The sequence below is a fragment of the Euphorbia lathyris genome, chromosome 5 (assembly GCF_963576675.1).
Source record: "Euphorbia lathyris chromosome 5, ddEupLath1.1, whole genome shotgun sequence".
NCBI lineage: Eukaryota > Viridiplantae > Streptophyta > Magnoliopsida > Malpighiales > Euphorbiaceae > Euphorbia > Euphorbia lathyris.
Genome location: NC_088914.1, coordinates 87,908,686 through 87,926,163, shown reverse-complemented (window position 1 = coordinate 87,926,163; position 17,478 = coordinate 87,908,686). Strand labels below are relative to the sequence as shown.

General features: G+C 31.5%; 1 protein-coding gene across 11 annotated transcripts; it reads right to left on the bottom strand.

Annotated features, from left to right (window-relative positions):
• Positions 1-681: 681 nt before the first annotated feature.
• Positions 682-16,406, bottom strand: LOC136231170 (uncharacterized). 11 transcript variants are annotated; one of them, XM_066020474.1, is made up of 11 exons: positions 16,276-16,397; positions 15,490-15,688; positions 15,127-15,342; positions 14,759-14,958; positions 14,540-14,627; positions 14,325-14,423; positions 13,684-13,899; positions 13,161-13,225; positions 12,824-12,940; positions 12,378-12,481; positions 8,491-9,947 (listed from the first exon to the last, which is right to left on the bottom strand). In XM_066020474.1, exon 11 carries the CDS (start codon positions 9,943-9,945, stop codon positions 8,845-8,847), a length of 1,101 nt encoding a protein of 366 aa, XP_065876546.1. In that variant the 5' UTR covers positions 9,946-9,947; positions 12,378-12,481; positions 12,824-12,940; positions 13,161-13,225; positions 13,684-13,899; positions 14,325-14,423; positions 14,540-14,627; positions 14,759-14,958; positions 15,127-15,342; positions 15,490-15,688; positions 16,276-16,397; the 3' UTR covers positions 8,491-8,844. The 11 variants fall into 11 exon arrangements, 8 of the variants coding, with proteins under 8 accessions (XP_065876546.1, XP_065876545.1, XP_065876542.1 ...); XR_010689713.1 differs by lacking the exons at positions 8,491-9,947; positions 15,490-15,688 and adding an exon at positions 682-1,094 and having other exon boundaries at positions 12,751-12,940; positions 16,276-16,406; XR_010689711.1 differs by lacking the exons at positions 8,491-9,947; positions 15,490-15,688 and adding an exon at positions 685-1,094 and having other exon boundaries at positions 16,276-16,406.
• Positions 16,407-17,478: the final 1,072 nt, after the last annotated feature.

The following is a 17,478-nucleotide window of genomic DNA, read 5'->3' as shown; positions in this document are numbered from 1 at the left end:
CAGCATAGCTGGGATGTCTGTTTTTTGCACTCTCTCGCTAACCGACCTTCAATCAAAAAATTAAATAAAAGTTATTTAACTAACTTTGTTTGGAAATAAATCCAATAAAATGTGAGCTTTTTCTAAATTTAAATAGATTTAAATTGGTGGGATTTAGAAATTAACTAAATAAATTTAATTCGAACAAGCAAGCTTACTTTAATAATCTCACCTCACCTTCATTCGTCTCCATTTAATTAACCTCCTCAAACCTCCATCCAACAGACTCTAAAAAGACATTCCAAAAAAAAAACTCTAACCAACTCCCTCATACCAAGCAAGCACTAAAAAGAGGAAGAAAAGCCAAAAATCGGCTCCTTCGGAGAAAGGACGGTTGATTGTCGGTGTTATGGAAAGAAAACAAAACTAGCGCTTCAACTCCCAGGCATGAAAGACAATGAATCAATCAATCCTCTTTTGCTTTTGCTACTGATGACATGACATTCTATTGGAAATGGAATATCGATCTTGTCCAAAGGAAGCAGAATAATAGGGGATTTCTAATAATTCCATCTTGGAGCTACCATTTCAAAGTATTAGCTCTTTCCGGCACACTTGCGATATTCATTCGTTATTCTTTTTCTGCTTCTACTATTGACCTCGCCAACTCCTGCTCGGAGCTTAGTTTGGGGACTTTTTTTGTGAAAGAGTTTTTAATGTTTCCTTTTTCTTATTCGTGGACCCCAAATTCCTGCTGAACTCCAATCTTTTGTTCAAAGAAAGGCACTACTTATAAATCGGAGGACACATAACTCCAGTTTGCAAAGCTAGTACACTTAGTCTATCCCACATCGAGCAAGAGTCTAAAAGTATGAAACAAATAATTACAATTACATTTAACAACATATATAACTCAATCATGTATAATTCATCTCATATCAATTGAAGATTCATTTGATTGAATCTGGGGCTAGCTCCAGCTCGACCTGTGTGGGAGTTGATGAATCGGACCTTGGAAATGTTAAACGGTTAAAATTAAATAGCCTTAGCACCCAAGGATTTATTTTGGTAACATGGCTCTTACGGGAAATCCACTCGTGTTGTTGAGCTAACCCCTACAATAAAGATAAAATTTTAAGGAATTAATTCCATTAAATATTCAGATTCCCGTTATTAGTTCAGTAAATTTCTTGAAAGAGTAACAAACTATAGGACTTTGATATTACTAGAAGTATTCTCTACCTTCCTAATAGAATAATAAACTAAGTCCTAATTAAGACTTGATAATTATGGTGTTCGTGTTGTGCTATTTTTGGGTTCGTTAATAAGAGTAAACCCAACCCAAAAACTTCCGTGTCAAAATCGTATTAACGTGTCACAATCATGTTATTAGCCTGTTCGGGTTAGTATCGATTTCGTGTCGTATTTTCGGGTTACATGTAATTTTGTTATTCATATATATTACTAATGATAACTTAATATAGCTTTTAAAAATATAAGAAGATATGATACTATTTTTAAATACTTTGTCAATTTTAGATTAGTATGTTAACAGTAATCCGCTAATATCGTGTTAGAGGGTCATGTAATGTGTTTAATTAAAATAAAGAATACATCATTTGCCCTCTGAGTAAAAGTGAAACATTTTTAAATTTTTTTAAAAAATATACTGCTTTTTTTTGTACGAGTTGGACAAAAAAAAATTCAAATATTTTTTTAAAAGAATATACCGTTTTTTTATACGAGTTGGACAAAAAAATTTCAAATATTTCGCCAAATTTATAAATATTAATCTTCAATCTATTATTAAAACACAAAAAATATGAAATATTTTTTTAGAACCAAATGATATGCAATTTGTGTGAAATAAGGAGCAAAAATATGTGTTTTACAATAATATCTGAAATTGACCCAACTTGTAAAATTGATTTTGAATGCCAACGTTAAGAATAAAATTACACAAGTAACTGGTTTTTTTTTTTTTTTTTTTTCATCTTATCCCTATTTTTTATATATAACACTTCTCATTTTTATTGATAGGAATAAAGCTCAGTTTATTTAATATTTTATCTTACAATGGAAAAAGGACATATCATATATATTCAAATTTAAGATGAATGAAACAAATTAAGCTATAAAAATAATTCCATAGGAGAATCATTCTTTTCTTTGTTAGATAAATGGCTAGAAAATGCATCATTCAAGGCACTTCCATGTGAGAGATACATCATCTCTTCCATTCTCATAGCTCCACAATGAGAGATGACACCACTAGTTGAATTTGACTTGTCAAGATCCCACATCGGTGGTGGTTGATAAACAGTCTAATTTATTTTCTATAAATTAACAGGTAACTCTTTGTAAATAAGAATAGGGATGGCTCCAGCTTCACCATTGTGGGACTGCTGACTTGGATCTTGGAAAAATGCTATACGGTTAAATTAACCTCAGCAACCAAGGACTAAAGCCTTGGGCAACCAAGGATTTAGATTGGTAACGCGGCTCTCACTTGGTTAAAATAACTGTTGAGCTTATCCCTCCAAAATAGTTTAATTTTATTTAGGGTGTATTATTTTAATTCTAAAATAAATCAATATACCCTAAGACACAAAAATAAGAAATTTAAATTAACAACTAACTCTTTTTATTTTTTTGTCAACTGCTAAATACCACCCTCAAATTACTTATCACCGCTTCTTTTGGATTTTTTTTGCCCTTCTCATAATTTTGATCAAAAACTGAAAATTTTCTCTCCAAAATCATAAACCCCAACAACAATAATTGAAATTATGAAAATAATTGATGTGTGACAATCTGAACCCCAAAAATGGATGATTACGAGTCGAAAACATTTCGAAAACATTAAAATTTACATCTTTTTATCAAAGAACTCATGAAAATAATACATATTTTTCATGACGATTTTGCATTTTTCGTCAAAAATAGGAGAAATTTTCATTTTTCGTCACAAAAAATTGAATGATTTAGTATTTTTCGTCACTAAAAATTTTACGATTTTGCATATTTCAAAATTTGGCCTAAACTGATGCGGCGTACCGCCCGACCCATGGTGGGAACGGATGCGGCATCCGTTCCCACCATGGGTCGAACGGTATGCCGCATCCGTTTAGGCTAAATTTTGAATTTTCTCTCAAAATAATTTTTTCCCAATTTTGAAAATTTTTTTATGCCAAGAGCCAAATTGTCCAATTCTGTTCCTATTTTCTGGATTATTTTTATATCGTCTAAATCGTTTTCGTCGAAATCGTCCATTATCATACTTGTTAGTATAAGACTTCTTATACATATTTATCTCATTTTCTAAACAAATGGATCCTCCTCTTTTCCTGGATGGGCTTCTTCTTTGGGCCTTATGGAGTCAATATTCATGGGCTCATGTCTTATGGGCTCAATTCTAATTAAACATGATTTTCTTGGGCCATATATGGATTCATAATGGGCCAATGTCTCGGAACTATGTTTATATTTCTTATCCATCAATTTCGTATGCATTTCTATCAAAATTTGTTGACTCGTTTCATCACCCATTTCCATTAAATAGTTGATAGTTATCATTTCTTCCACTTCTCCATGATTCGATCTGGCTATTATAGCCACTTTTTTATTTCTAATATAGTCTTCGAGTCTACATTTGATCGTATGGATTCCATGTGCTCGTTTTTCTCCTAACCAAGATTTAAAATTTTCTAATTTGCATGGAATGTCCCATTGATGGTCGGAATTATCTACATCAATCTTAGTGTTTCTACCAGTCTTAAAGATCTGAGCAATTATTATTGGTTTCCCTTCTAAGTCCATAGCAGCATCAAAAATTTGAACACAACGTTTTCGTCGAAATCGTCCATTATCATACTTGTTAGTATAAGACTTCTTATATGTAGGATTATGTCTATAAGTGCGATTAGGAGTATATCGTCTATATTTTCTCCTAACTTTATTATCACAACCAAAACTAACCGTTTCTCCGTGAATCCACATATTTCTCGTAATCCGAGTTTCTTATCCTTTTTAACCTTTTGTTGAATTCTATATTCTTCACATTTTCGCATAAGATAAGCTCGTAGTACTCTAATTCTTTCTCCTAATGTATTTTCTTTTGGTTCTAATTGAGTATATTCTTTTGAAACTTCTACGTTGTATGGGTTTGGTAAGTGGTCATAATATAGTTGTTGGTATATCAATCCTTCTTGTGGTAAAAATCTAGCTTCATAAAAGAACTTAGTAAAACTGATAGTATATTCTGGTAATTTACTAATTTTACAACATTTCATGTTATTCAAATTCATTATTATTTCAGCTTTTCTTTCAGCAAATACTGTTTCTCTAGCCACTAACCATCTTTCTCCTAAGAATTCTCTTTTTAATACCATATCGAATAATAATAACATTGATTTCCAATCATGAGCACAAGCTTCTATTTGTGGTCTTAACTGATGAGTTATAGATTCCATCCAAAATCCTACTTTTCCTATCATTGTTTTAGAGATTAGGTCATACATATAATCTAAATTTTCAGTGTGAGATGAATTCATTAAGGCTATGTACATTCCTAAATTCCAATCATTTATTCGTCTACTTATTTCTTGTTCATCATAGACATTATCTAAGTCTAAAAAATATCCATTTGGATTTAATCCTTGAGACATAGATCCTATAAATTCTTTAAAGTCTCCTTGTTGGCCTATAGGTATATGTCGTGGAATTGTAGGTACTTTTTTAGTTACTACGTCTAAATTGGGGTCTATCATTTCTTCTTCTGGATAATTATCGGCATCTTCGTTTACTATATTTTCTGGTCCTATATCTGATTCTTCATACCTAGTGTATTTGTTATTGTATTCGTTGTTTTCTATATCACTTTCTGGTTCTTCTTCTATTATTGCATTAATGTTCTTCATTTGTTCTAATGCTTTCATTATTTGATGATTTTCTTCTATTAATTTTGTTTCATCTTTATTTTCTTCTTCTATATACCCAATGATTTTTAGTTTATTTTCACTTTGCGTATCTGAACTATCTGAACTATCACTACTACTGTTACTGATGTGAATAGTTTTCCCTTTTACTTCTTTAACCATTGTTCTTAAAACTCTTACTTCTTCCTTTAACTCTTTTAATTCATCTGTAATGTGGATTAGCTATGTTTTTGTTTGTTTTAAGTCTAGCTTTGTTTCTTTTAATTCTTTTTTAGTATTTTTAAATTTGTGTTTATATTTTTTATATTTTTCGACCCATTCTGTATTCGAATTTATGACTAATTTTATGTTTTCTTTTTGCAGGTCTTTGATTTCTTTATGTTGTTTTTCGATTTTTAGTTGAAGGTATTCGGCTTCGGTGCTTACGTCTACATTGGATGTTTTAGCATCATTGTCTTTGAGTTTTCTGTTTTTTAGCGGTTCATATTTGTATTTTTCCTTTTCAATAATTTCTTGGGCGTGATTTTTAAGAAATGTTATTACACTATGTTCTTGTTCTGCCATTAGATTAGAATTGTCCTTTTTTGTGTAAATCTGTTAACAGATCTAAGGTTTTATTTACGGTTGTAGGGATTTTAGGTTTTATTTCACTTATATCCATCATTATTGGTTCCTTGCTTCGTCTCCAAGCATCTATGGGTACTATTTCTGGAGTGTTAGTTTGTGTTATAGTAATGTTTAGATTTTCTCCTGAGGTAATGCTACAGCTTTCTTCTATGGGTCTTTTTCTTTTGTCTATATTAGCTACTAACATGTTTAATTTTTCCAAAATTATCTTAAACGTTGGTATTTCCGATGTATTCCACAGTTTTGTTAATTCCTGTGTTATCATTTCTTGGATTTGAATATGATTTTCTTGTATTAAACTAAGAGTATTCTTTAATTGTTCTTTTGCTACAATCTCTATCCATATTTGGTCCAATTTTTTGTTAGGATCACTCATCTTTGTAGATTCTTTTTATCCATCCGTCTTCAAGTTTGATCCATTCTTTCTTAGGTGTTTCTAATAAAGATTTTAATTGTTTGATTTCACATTCTAATCTTTGTTGTTTAGATTCAATTACTAAATATTTTATTTGAGATTCTATGATTGTCTCCGCCATAATAGTTTTTATTGCTTGTAATTTTCTCTCTTTTTTATCAAGTTGTTGTCGTATGTTCATATTTTATTTATATACCGTATTTTGTTTTGGTCCTCTATCGTAATTCCTTCATTATTTATCTTATATTTTATTTTATTTAAAAAGTCGTATCCTAATAATAGTGCATATGTACTATCATATTCTGTTACTCCTACAATTATCTCATATTCTAGATCTTGAATTTTAAATCTAATTCTTATGCTTTTAGTTATGATTATTTCTCTAGTACTATTTGGACAGTTATAAGTTTGTGGTTCGATTAGTTCACATTTATTCTCATTCATTTGGCTAATATGTACTAAACTTTTGGTTCCTGTATTAATTTCAGCTATACAGTCAGTTGCTCGTAGCTCATTAAATAATATTACTTTTATTCGTAACTTATCTTCATAATATGTATGTAATAAATCTAAGGTTCTTGGTTGTCTTATTATTTCTTTCTTAAAACTTAACCTTCCTCCTTCTATCCTAGGTAATAATTTCTGGATTAGTTGTAGTTTTCTAGAATTAAAATCTATACATATTTCGTCTGGTATTGTTATTATGGAGTTTTCCTTATGTTCTAGTGGTTCTAATATTTCCTGATATAATTTTGGTACTAATATATCCCTATCATTTTGTTTTCTGATATGATGATTACCTGTAAGGGCATATATCATTTTTGTTTCTATACTAATTACTTTACTTCCTGGGGGCATTCTTATTCCTTCTAATTTATAATAGAGTGTTAAAGCTAGATCTTTATGTTTATCTTCTAATGAGATACTAAAATCTGGCTGAATTGTGAATTTAAGTTTCTGATAAATTAAGTTTCCTCTTAGTACTGCTATTAAGGCATCTTGGATATTATCTAATATTCTATCATCTAATACATATATTTGAATAGGAGTATCGATATTTTTCTGAAAATATGCTTTTATAGTGAATTCTATTCCTCCAAAGTAAATATTCCTATATTTCTTTGATTCTTTATGTGATAATTTGGATAATTCTCTTTTTATTACGTCATCTATTATTAAATTTATCCTTGCTCTACCATTTATAGTAGTTGTATCTATAATATTCTCATGCTTCTGAACAATATATCGTATATTTTTATTTCTCTCAAACCATTTTGTTTTAAATATCTTATTTACAGATAGCTCTTCAGTTTCATCTTGTATTTTCTGATAAATATCTGGTTTAAAACTTAAAGTTTGAGTTATACCACCTTCATAAGTATCCATTTGATAGTAGATATTAGTATTTTCTGTATGAGTTTGTTCTGTTATTTCTTTATTCTCTTCCATTGATTAAGGCTTGAATATGTCTGTAACTTTCAGTGATTATTTGTTTTTGAATTTCTATTGTCTCTTCTTGCTCTCTATGTTTTTCTTCTAATCTTTTTACTTCATCTTCTAAGTTGAAAACTCTTTTCTGTAGTTTTATCTTTTCAATACGCTTAGCGTCTAAAGCACCTTGTGCTAATTCTAATTGTCTATCTTTTTAATTCAATAATTTGTAATGCTCTTCTACAACTTATAATATGTTGATTAATATCCTGATTATAAATTAATGGTTTTTTAGCAATAATCCTAAGACTTTCAACTGATATATCCATTATCTAGTGTGTATAATCCTGAAAAATCATGATTGTGAAATTAATTAGGCATTTAATCATTTCTACTTTTCTTATTAACATTATATGCCTATTTAGATCACTAGTTCCTATATTAAGGAGATGTTGGTAATATTCTAATAATATAATTAATTTTCCTAAGAGAATAGAAATTTCTAAACTATTACTTAAGTCTAATTCAATTATGCCGCTTGTAATTTTGTCAACTGGTTTCCTATAAATATTAAGTTGTGATGCAAACATACTGGTATATGATGATGACATAGTGATTTTAAAAAGTTCTAACTATTTGTGAGATCCTTTTAAAGCTCTGATACCATTTATGTACTGAAGGTTTTTCTACTGTGTGCAGGATCGCTCTTATGACCCTAAAAAGGGTAGGAAGACAAACGGACATTGAAGGAAACATTTTTAAATGAAATTGAACATCCATAATATATTAAAGCTTTACATTTAACTAAGTATAACAAATTAATTTAATTAGAATAAGAGTTATAGAGAAACTCTAGTATACCTTTCAAAGCAATCCTCAGTGGAGACTTCTGAACTCTGCCTGACACCCGTTCTTCATCATCATGGGTTAGGGCTATGTTCCAGCATCTCTACACACCTCTTGGAGTCGTCTGAAGGATAACTATTGTTGATGTATAACTCTGAATCTTTTCAAACTAATATGCTATACGGACGTTAAACGTAAATATTTAACAACTATGAATGTTAAAAGGGGGAGTTTAGAAAGCCATGGAAGGAGAGAAAGAAAGAGTTTATTACTCAAAGCAAGTTATCTCTCATACATCATATGTCTTCTCCTTATATAGGTAGAAGATCAAAGGTGAAATTACCAAAAAGGAGATTACATCATTACAAAAGTTAAAAGTACAAACTTTTAGGTTACACGTGTCGAATGCTTCTTATTTTACTCTTCCACCTCAAGCTTTACATCTTGCCACTAAGCTCTAATGTTTCCACCTCATGCTTCTTCTTTGGACACATGTCTCTTCATATCTTCATGTCTTGCCACGTGTTGATCTTATTGCCACCTTTTCTTTAGGTATTGACACCTCGTTCTTATATTTCTTATTTTTCTTATACATATTTATCTCATTTTCTAAACAAATGGATCCTCCTCTTTTCCTGGATGGGCTTCTTCTTTGGGCCTTATGGAGTCAATATTCATGGGCTCAGGTCTTATGGGCTCAATTCTAATTAAACATGATTTTCTTGGGCCATATATGGATTCATAATGGGCCAATGTCTCGGAACTATGTTTATATTTCTTATCCATCAATTTCGTATGCATTTCTATCAAAATTTGTTGACTCGTTTCATCACCCATTTCCATTAAATAGTTGATAGTTATCATTTCTTCCACTTCTCCATGATTCGATCTGGCTATTATAGCCACTTTTTTATTTCTAATATAGTCTTCGAGTCTACATTTGATCGTATGGATTCCATGTGCTCGTTTTTCTCCTAACCAAGATTTAAAATTTTCTACTTTGCATGGAATGTCCCATTGATGGTCGGAATTATCTACATCAATCTTAGTGTTTCTACCAGTCTTAAAGATCTGAGCAATTATTATTGGTTTCCCTTCTAAGTCCATAGCAGCATCAAAAATTTGAACACAAAATATTCCTCTTCCAAATCTTAATCCAAGTTCGTCAATGGATCTGGGTATGATAGATGGTAGTTTTGAAACACTATTAAGGCTCTCATCAGTCATGACTTTGTCCAGAAATCCATATCGAAATAGTTTCTGAACAACATCTGGACTGCAGTCTTCTGAGCATATATACCTAGGGTATTTGGTCATCTTAATGGTTCTATATACGGTTTGACTCTTCTTATATGTAAAAAATTTCATGATATTCTTATATGCTTCTGTCATTTCTGGAGGGAATTGTATAACCTGGGAGGTTGTGATTTCTGATGAGTTCTGATTAATCAGCTTAGAATGGTTTAAGGTGGTGGCTCCTGAGAGTCCACTCGATAAAGTTGGCATCTCAATTGGCTTCTTATGAAGATCTCCTAACAACTCATAAGATGATCTAGGAGCTATGGTTCTTATATTCTGATTGTTCTGAGACTGGAGTTTCTTGAGTTCTTCCTCAAGGTTGTCCAGAAAGTTCTCATGATTTCTGATCATTGCCAGCATCCGGCGGTTCTGATTTCTGATTTCTGATATTCGCTGGATCATTATCTCCATTCCTGCTCAAAAAATCAGCTAAGATATTTCGTTTTCCAGAGATAGGTTTAACAACAAAATTATAGCAATTGAAAAAACTTTGCCAATGCCTTCTTTTGTTTAGTTCTGGTAGAGGATCTATTTTATTTCTGATAAATGCTCCTACTTGTGTATTATCTGTTCTTATGATAAATTCTATGGGTAACAAATGATACCTAAATCCTTTAATTCCATTTTTAACAGCTAGTAATTCTTTTTCATTGATATGATAATTTTTCTCTGAGGGTTTTCAAGTTCTTGATCTATAGCCACATATTAAAGGAGTTTCTTTGTCTATATCTTCTTTTCTATATGCGACGAGTACTGCTCCCCACCCGATATCACTAGCATCGGTATATAATTCTAATTGATCATTATCTTTAGGTAGCCTTAATTTTGGGAGAACTTTTACTGCTTCTTTTATTTTTCTTATCATATCAGTATGAGTTGTTGTCCATTCAAATACTTTATGTTTCTTAATTAGCTCTTGCAAGGGTTGTCGTAATTTTGGTAAGTCTTTTATATAATCTGATGCATAATTTATTATTCCTAGAAATTGTTGGACTTCTTTTTTAGTATCTAATTTTTCTTTAAAATTTTCGATTCTAGTTACGATATGATCTTGTAGTTGTAATCCTTCACTATCTATTATATATCCTAAATATTCTATTTTATTTTTAAAGATTTCTGATTTCTTTTCAGATAAAAGGATTCCATGTTGTCTTACTGTTTTTATAAATGCATCTAGGTGCTGTAAATGGTCTGCTATATTATTACTGTAGATTAATATATCATCGACATAAACTACACAGAATTCATTTAATTTTCTAAATATCGTATCCATTCGTCGTTGAAATATCTGGGGTGCATTTTTCAAACCAAAAGGTAACACAATCCATTCATAATGTCCTTGTGGTGCACTAAATGCTGTTAAAGGTCTTGATTCTTTAATAAGCTTAATTTGCCAAAAACCACTTTTACAATCAAATTTACTAAACCACTTTTTTTCCTGATAATCTATTAATTAAATTTCTCTTATAAGGTAAAAAATATCCATCAAAAATCGTTTTCTTATTTAGTTCTCGATAATCTATTACCATTCTTGCTTTGCCTCTCTTTTGTTCGCTATGTTTTCTTACTAAGAATGTCGGGCTACTATGAGGGCTTTTACTTTCTTGAATTAATTTTAAGTCTAATAATTCTTTTATTTGTATTTCAAATTCCTTTTGATCATCAGGACTATATCTTATTGGTCTAGTGCGAACAACATCATTAGGGTTTATGAGTTCTATCTTAGCATATATCTTTTCTTTTTCCCACAACGTTATAGGGTTTTCTCCAAAGTTTTAAAAGTTCTAAATTATTATCTCTGTTTGTTTTGATATTATGTATTGTGAGTGGATATAAAGGTAGGACTCGCTGAAGGATAATCCATTTATTACAAGGAGTTAAAAGACTTATGGTTTCAGGTTTGATTAGCTGGACTTTAAAGAAATCAAGGAAATTATTTCCTAATAATATATGTTGTTTCATATTATTTTCTTGATAAATTATGGGTAATCGAAAGATTGTCTTGTTAAGTATTAACCTTTAGATCTTTTCCATTTATGGGGAACTAGTACATCTTGCTTCGCTAAACATATATCAGCTCCACTATCTATAAATATGCGACGTTTTATAATCTTATTAGGTTTATATTCTACCGGTGCTTCTACATATATGGCTACCATTAGTTATCAGTTTCACTATCTTCATATTCTATTGGTTCTAATTCTTCTGAGTTCTCACCTTCTGTTTCAGTAATATAAAATTCATCTTCTGTATGCCATTTATCATCGCTGGCTCTTATTTGTTCTAGACTCATTATAAATTCTGTTGTTCCTATATATTTGACACCTTTTTGTTTTAATTTAGGGCATTTATTAGCATAATGTCCTTTCTCATTACAATTCCAACATTTACATTCTGTAAATTTAGTATTTTTATCCCTCAGTGGTCTTTCTCGTCTTTTCCTAAATTTTCGTTTATATCTAAATCTGTTCCTATTTTCGGGATTATTTTTATGCCAAGAGCCAAATTGTCCAATGGGGGCGGTAAATAGCGATACCCTATTTTTTGCCATTGGCTGTGAAGCTTAGAATTATTTTAAGACAGAAAAATAAAAAATTTAATTTTTTTTTATAAAACTGTGGTCACAATGGTTACTGGCCGGACCACCGGTTCTCGATTTGACCCTGACATCCTACAAGTTTCCATCTATTTTTTTTAATGTATCCTATATTTCCATTCGTTTCAGTTTCAGTGACATAATCCCAAACCTATAGGAAGAGCATATAGTAAAAGTTCTATGAGGACTAGTTCCGAATATAATGAAGTTGTAACTAACAAGGAAAGAACACTCCATGTAAAATTACCTCATCAAAAACCTTGACATATAGTGAAAGGGCAACTGGAGCAGTGTAAATTCCAAGGAAAAACCTTCTGTTTCCACTGGTCACAGCTAAAGCAATTGCTTCTCCTACATGAGACATAACGTTAAATGCAACATTATAAAATTGGTAATTCTAATTAATGCCATAAGTTACAGTGGAAAATCCTTTATTTATTTATTTTTTGTGGGAAAGAAGCATCTTTAAACCCCTAATGTTTTCGATTTTTTGTGTTAATCTAACTAAATGTTGTACTAATATCCAATAAATAAATAACGTTCTAGGACAAAAGCTTCTAAATATTCAGTGTTCATGTGCTATATGTTAAAATCAGCCTACTATGACAATAATGGCTTACATTTAAAATCATGTGATTAGGCATGGACATTTAGCATTTGAAACTCTTCCTAAAAGATGACTATGGCACGTACTGTGGGTTTCTCTCTTGAGTACATGAAGGCAATAATTATGAGGCTGCAGTCCTCCTTGGAATAAAGCATTTCTATTGAGAAGATGTTGTTGAGGAGTGACGGTTGCCGCCACAAAAGCTACAAGATTAGATAAAAGTTAGATGTACATTCATAAGTGATCAAAGGTACAGGCATTTGCAAAAACGTTGATATGGTTGAAAAGTTTGCAAACACTGATCTAAGGTTTCCTCTAAGGAAGATCACCAGTCTACTACATAGATCATAGCATTATATAATCCGTGAATTCTACAAATTAAAATACATTTCACATCTTTTATGTAAGTTGTGATAACGATACCGTAGTCATAAGTGCAGCTCCTGTCAATCCCCCGAACAGCGACCCTTTGCTTCTTGATTTATTGACTGCAAGCACAGAAAAGAATCCTGATATCTGATGACAAATCATACCTCAAAAACAAATCTGATGACAAATCCTGATATCTGATATCCTGATTCTTCAATCATTATGTCTTTTTTAACACAAATAGAAAGCTAAAACATGAGGCCTAAAAGATCACCTCTTAACAGGTTATGAATACCCATAGAATGTTTAGCCAATAACCAGCACAAACATAAACCATGGTTTTCTATAAAGTTACTCCAAAAACCTTGGAATTTGAGGCCTGCTTTAAGAATTTGAATAAACATCCACATAAAGGGATCCAAAAGTTTCTGCTAAATTTAATGGAAAAGATTCCATAAATAAGTTTCCCATTTGAAATGGGATTTTTGTTTATTTGGACTTTAATGTTAGATTAATGAAGTTTTAAGAATCATAACGTTAATAATGCTAGAATTACGGGTCCATAAAAATAAATTACCCGTTGAAATGGTTCAAATCAGGAGGAAAACGAGGGTTGCCAGTGAAGTGGTTGTCCAGCAGACATTGGAATAATATCTCCAAATGAGAATGAGAAAGACTCAGGCACCTTCCAAGGGGTTTCGGTTAGTTTGATCTTTGATTCGTTTCATGGAAGTCCATAGAAGTCTGGTCCGTTGAAGCTTGTAAATGCCTCTAGCTTATCAAGTGCATCAGTCTAAAAATACATAACAATATTGCATCAAGTTCAATGGAAATGAAGGGAGCATATTTGAGGGAAAAACATACTGAGCTTCAATCTATGATCCCACATTGGTGGTAGATAAACATATTGTCTATTTTATGTAGTATAAATTAACAACAAACTCTTTGTAAATAAGTATAGGGATTGCTCCAGCTTGGCCTCCTTGGAAAAATGCTATACGGTTAACTTATAACCTCAGCAACCAAGGACTAAATCCTTGGGCAACCAAGGATTTAGGTTGGTATGTGGCTATCACTCGGTTGAAATACACTCTCGAGCTGGAGCTGGTCCCTCCAAAATAGTTCAATCTCTACAACAGCCTTCAAGCAAAAGTAAGGCTTTCTTCCAAACCCAAAAGAACTTCTGAAAGGGGTTTACAAATAGAGTCAATTATATACCTTTTCTTATCCTCTGGTATGGTTGAGTCAATGCCATATCTTGTAATTTCTGCTACCATTTTGAGCATTCCATTCCTTGTTCAACTAGAAAAGACCCTCCTAAGGTATTGATAATAATAATAAAAAAAAAACAATTAAGATTCCACAGATCATAAACTATATACTGGCTTTACATCAAATTAGAATTACAACTTCATTAGAAGGGAAGAACTCACTTGACACCGAGACTGTTTTGCAGCAAATTGAAGGATCTGCTATAGGCCTTCTCTAATAGCAGTCTGGCTACCAAATATTGCTTGAAACCTACATTCATCAAGCATAACCCATAAGCACAAACACAGACATAATCCTATAATGAAAAGGGGATAACGGATACCCTTATTGGGCTATATTCAAAATTGCTCCAAAAACCTTGGAATTTGAGGTCTCCTTACATAATAAAATCCCTTGAGAATTTCAACACTTGTAGTTGGACCGTCTCTTTCCCATCTCCTAACTAAACATCCACAAAAAACGATCCAAATTTTCTGCTGAATTCGATTGGAAAACCTCCAAAGCTTTTGTAAAGTTTGATTAGGTGATCTTCTCTCCTCAAAACCGGAAATCAAGCTCCTTAAACCCGAAAAAGGACAAACTAAGAAGTCCATAAATAAGTTTCCCAGTTGAAATAAGATTCATTAAAAATTAACGGATTTTTGTATATTTGAACTTTAATGTTATAAAATGTAAAACTCACTTTTATATCAAGAAATGAAATTTAAGAATCATAATATAAATAGCGCTATAATTCAGAGTGCTTTACCAGTTGAAATGGTCAAAATTAGGAGGGAAACGATGGTTGCCAGTGAAGTGTTTGTCCAGCAGACATTGGAATGATATCTCCAAATGAGAATAAGAAAGACTCAGGCATCTTCCAGGGAGTCTTGGTTAGTTTGATCTTTGATTCGTTTCTTGGAAGTCCATAGAAGTCTGGTCCATTGAAGCTTGTAAATGCCTCTAGCTTATCAAGTGCACCAGCCTAAAAATACAAAATAATATTGCATCAAGTTCAATGGAGGCAGCATATTTAACGATGGGGAGTCTCAGAATTCTTTTTCCATATTCCGGATAAAAGTTAGTTATAAATTAAAGACATGAATAATGCAACATGAAAATTAGAAATCACATCTCCAAGTTGACCATAAAAGTCGTCCCCCCTTCCCTCCGAACTTTGAAACAGCTGATTAACCCCTCAAACTTGTTTAAAGTGAACTATTAGCCCCATGAACCTGCTTAAAGTATGTGCGCCCAAATCTCTGCTTGCTCAGCTACGTAGAGGACATGCCGTCAATAATGTCACTTCAAGCAAAGGAAAATCCTAATGACTATTGAGGGGAAGAAACAAAGTGATGTGAAAGAAGTTAATAAAAGGAGTAGAGGACCAAGCATTTGCAAAATTCAACAAAAGGCAGATTGCGTTTGACACGATAATAACGGAATTGGTGAAATGATTAAAGTAAATCAATGTCTTATAATGCATAAACTTCAACAGAACTTGAAAAATCAAGATAGAATTACAAACAAAAGTTCAAAACCCAAAACAGAAACAGCAATTAAGAAATACAGATTTGTAATTACCGAAATGAAATCAATCCTTGAGTTGAGATTTGATTTGATTTGATTTGATTTCAGTGTCTGCAATTTTGTTACGACTGACAACTATGGACAGAAGAGCCAAAAACACCAAAGGAAAATCCTAATGACTATTGAGGGGAAGAACATGAACAAACAAAAGGATTTGAAATTCAACAAAAGGCAGATTGCGTTTGACATGATAATAACGGAATTGGTGAAATGATTAAAGTAAATCAATGTCTTATAATGCATAAACTTCAACAAAAGATAGAATTACAAACAAAATTTCAAAACCCAAAACAGAAACAGCAATTAAGAAATACAGATTCATAATTACCGAAATGAAATCAATCCTTGACTTGAGATTTGATTTGATTACGACTGATATACCTGCAATTTTGTGAGAAGAAGAGTTAAGGGAGATAGCAAAAACACTCAACGTTGAGCTCAAAGGAGACGAGGAAAAAGAACAGAATATACCTGCAATTTTCATATGTATAGCTGCGATTTTGTGAGAGTGTAGACTGAGCTTCAGTTGATGGCACGTGCAGCATACACGCACGTGCTTCCGATTAGGGTATACATAATACATATGAAAATTAGAATTTAATTAAATTGTATTATAATTTATAAATGAGTTGAGTTTAATAAAGTTAGGTTGTGTTGTTATCGCTGGAAAAAAAAAACTCAAAACTGAATTGAATTGAATTGAATGTTACTGAACTCAATGCCACTGAATTTAACTGAATGCTACTGAACTTAACAATAATAATGATATTCGACTTTATAATAATTTTAATGATAATATGAGACATTAATATAATAAGCCTTTAATAATAATAATGGTTCTAATAATAATAATAATAATAATAATAAATATATTATTAAAGATAAAAGGGATAAAGTATCAAAATAGGCATATAATTTTTAGGGAAGTATCAATTTAGGTTTCACGTACAAAATATCACCAATATAGACTTAACGTTTAAAAAAAGGTACCAATTTAGGCCTCGATAACGGAACGAGATACGACGTTGATATTACTCCGTTAAGATCTGTCAATTATACGTGGAGGGAGAAATCAAAACTTAACGGAGTAATAGGAATGACGTGTCCAATCCGTTCTCGAAGCCTAAATTGATACCCTTTTTTAAACGTTGAGTATATTGGTGCTATTTTGTACATAGACCTAAATTGATACTTCTCTAAAAACCATAGGCCTATTTTGGTATTTTATCCCAAGATAAAACTAAATTGAATATCAAATAAAAGTTTGGTTCGATAAAAGCCTATGAAATTAAATAAAAATGAGTCTAATTTTAACTAAAAATACAATTACATATAAACACAAATTTACATACAATTTAAAGCCTATAAAATTAAATACAAAATTCTATTCAAATATAAATACAAAATTCCATTCAATCACGTCTAGCGGAGAATGGAGTGGGAGCGGAAAATGAAGATACCGATAATAATTAAAAACAATTAAAATGTAGTTGGAACATTTAATGAATTATATATAAATAATAATCATAAA

Coding starts and splice junctions, on each gene's coding strand:
- LOC136231170 (XM_066020473.1), bottom strand. CDS start 9,945: ATGGAGATAATGATCCAGCGAATATCAGAAATCAGAAATCAGAACCGC.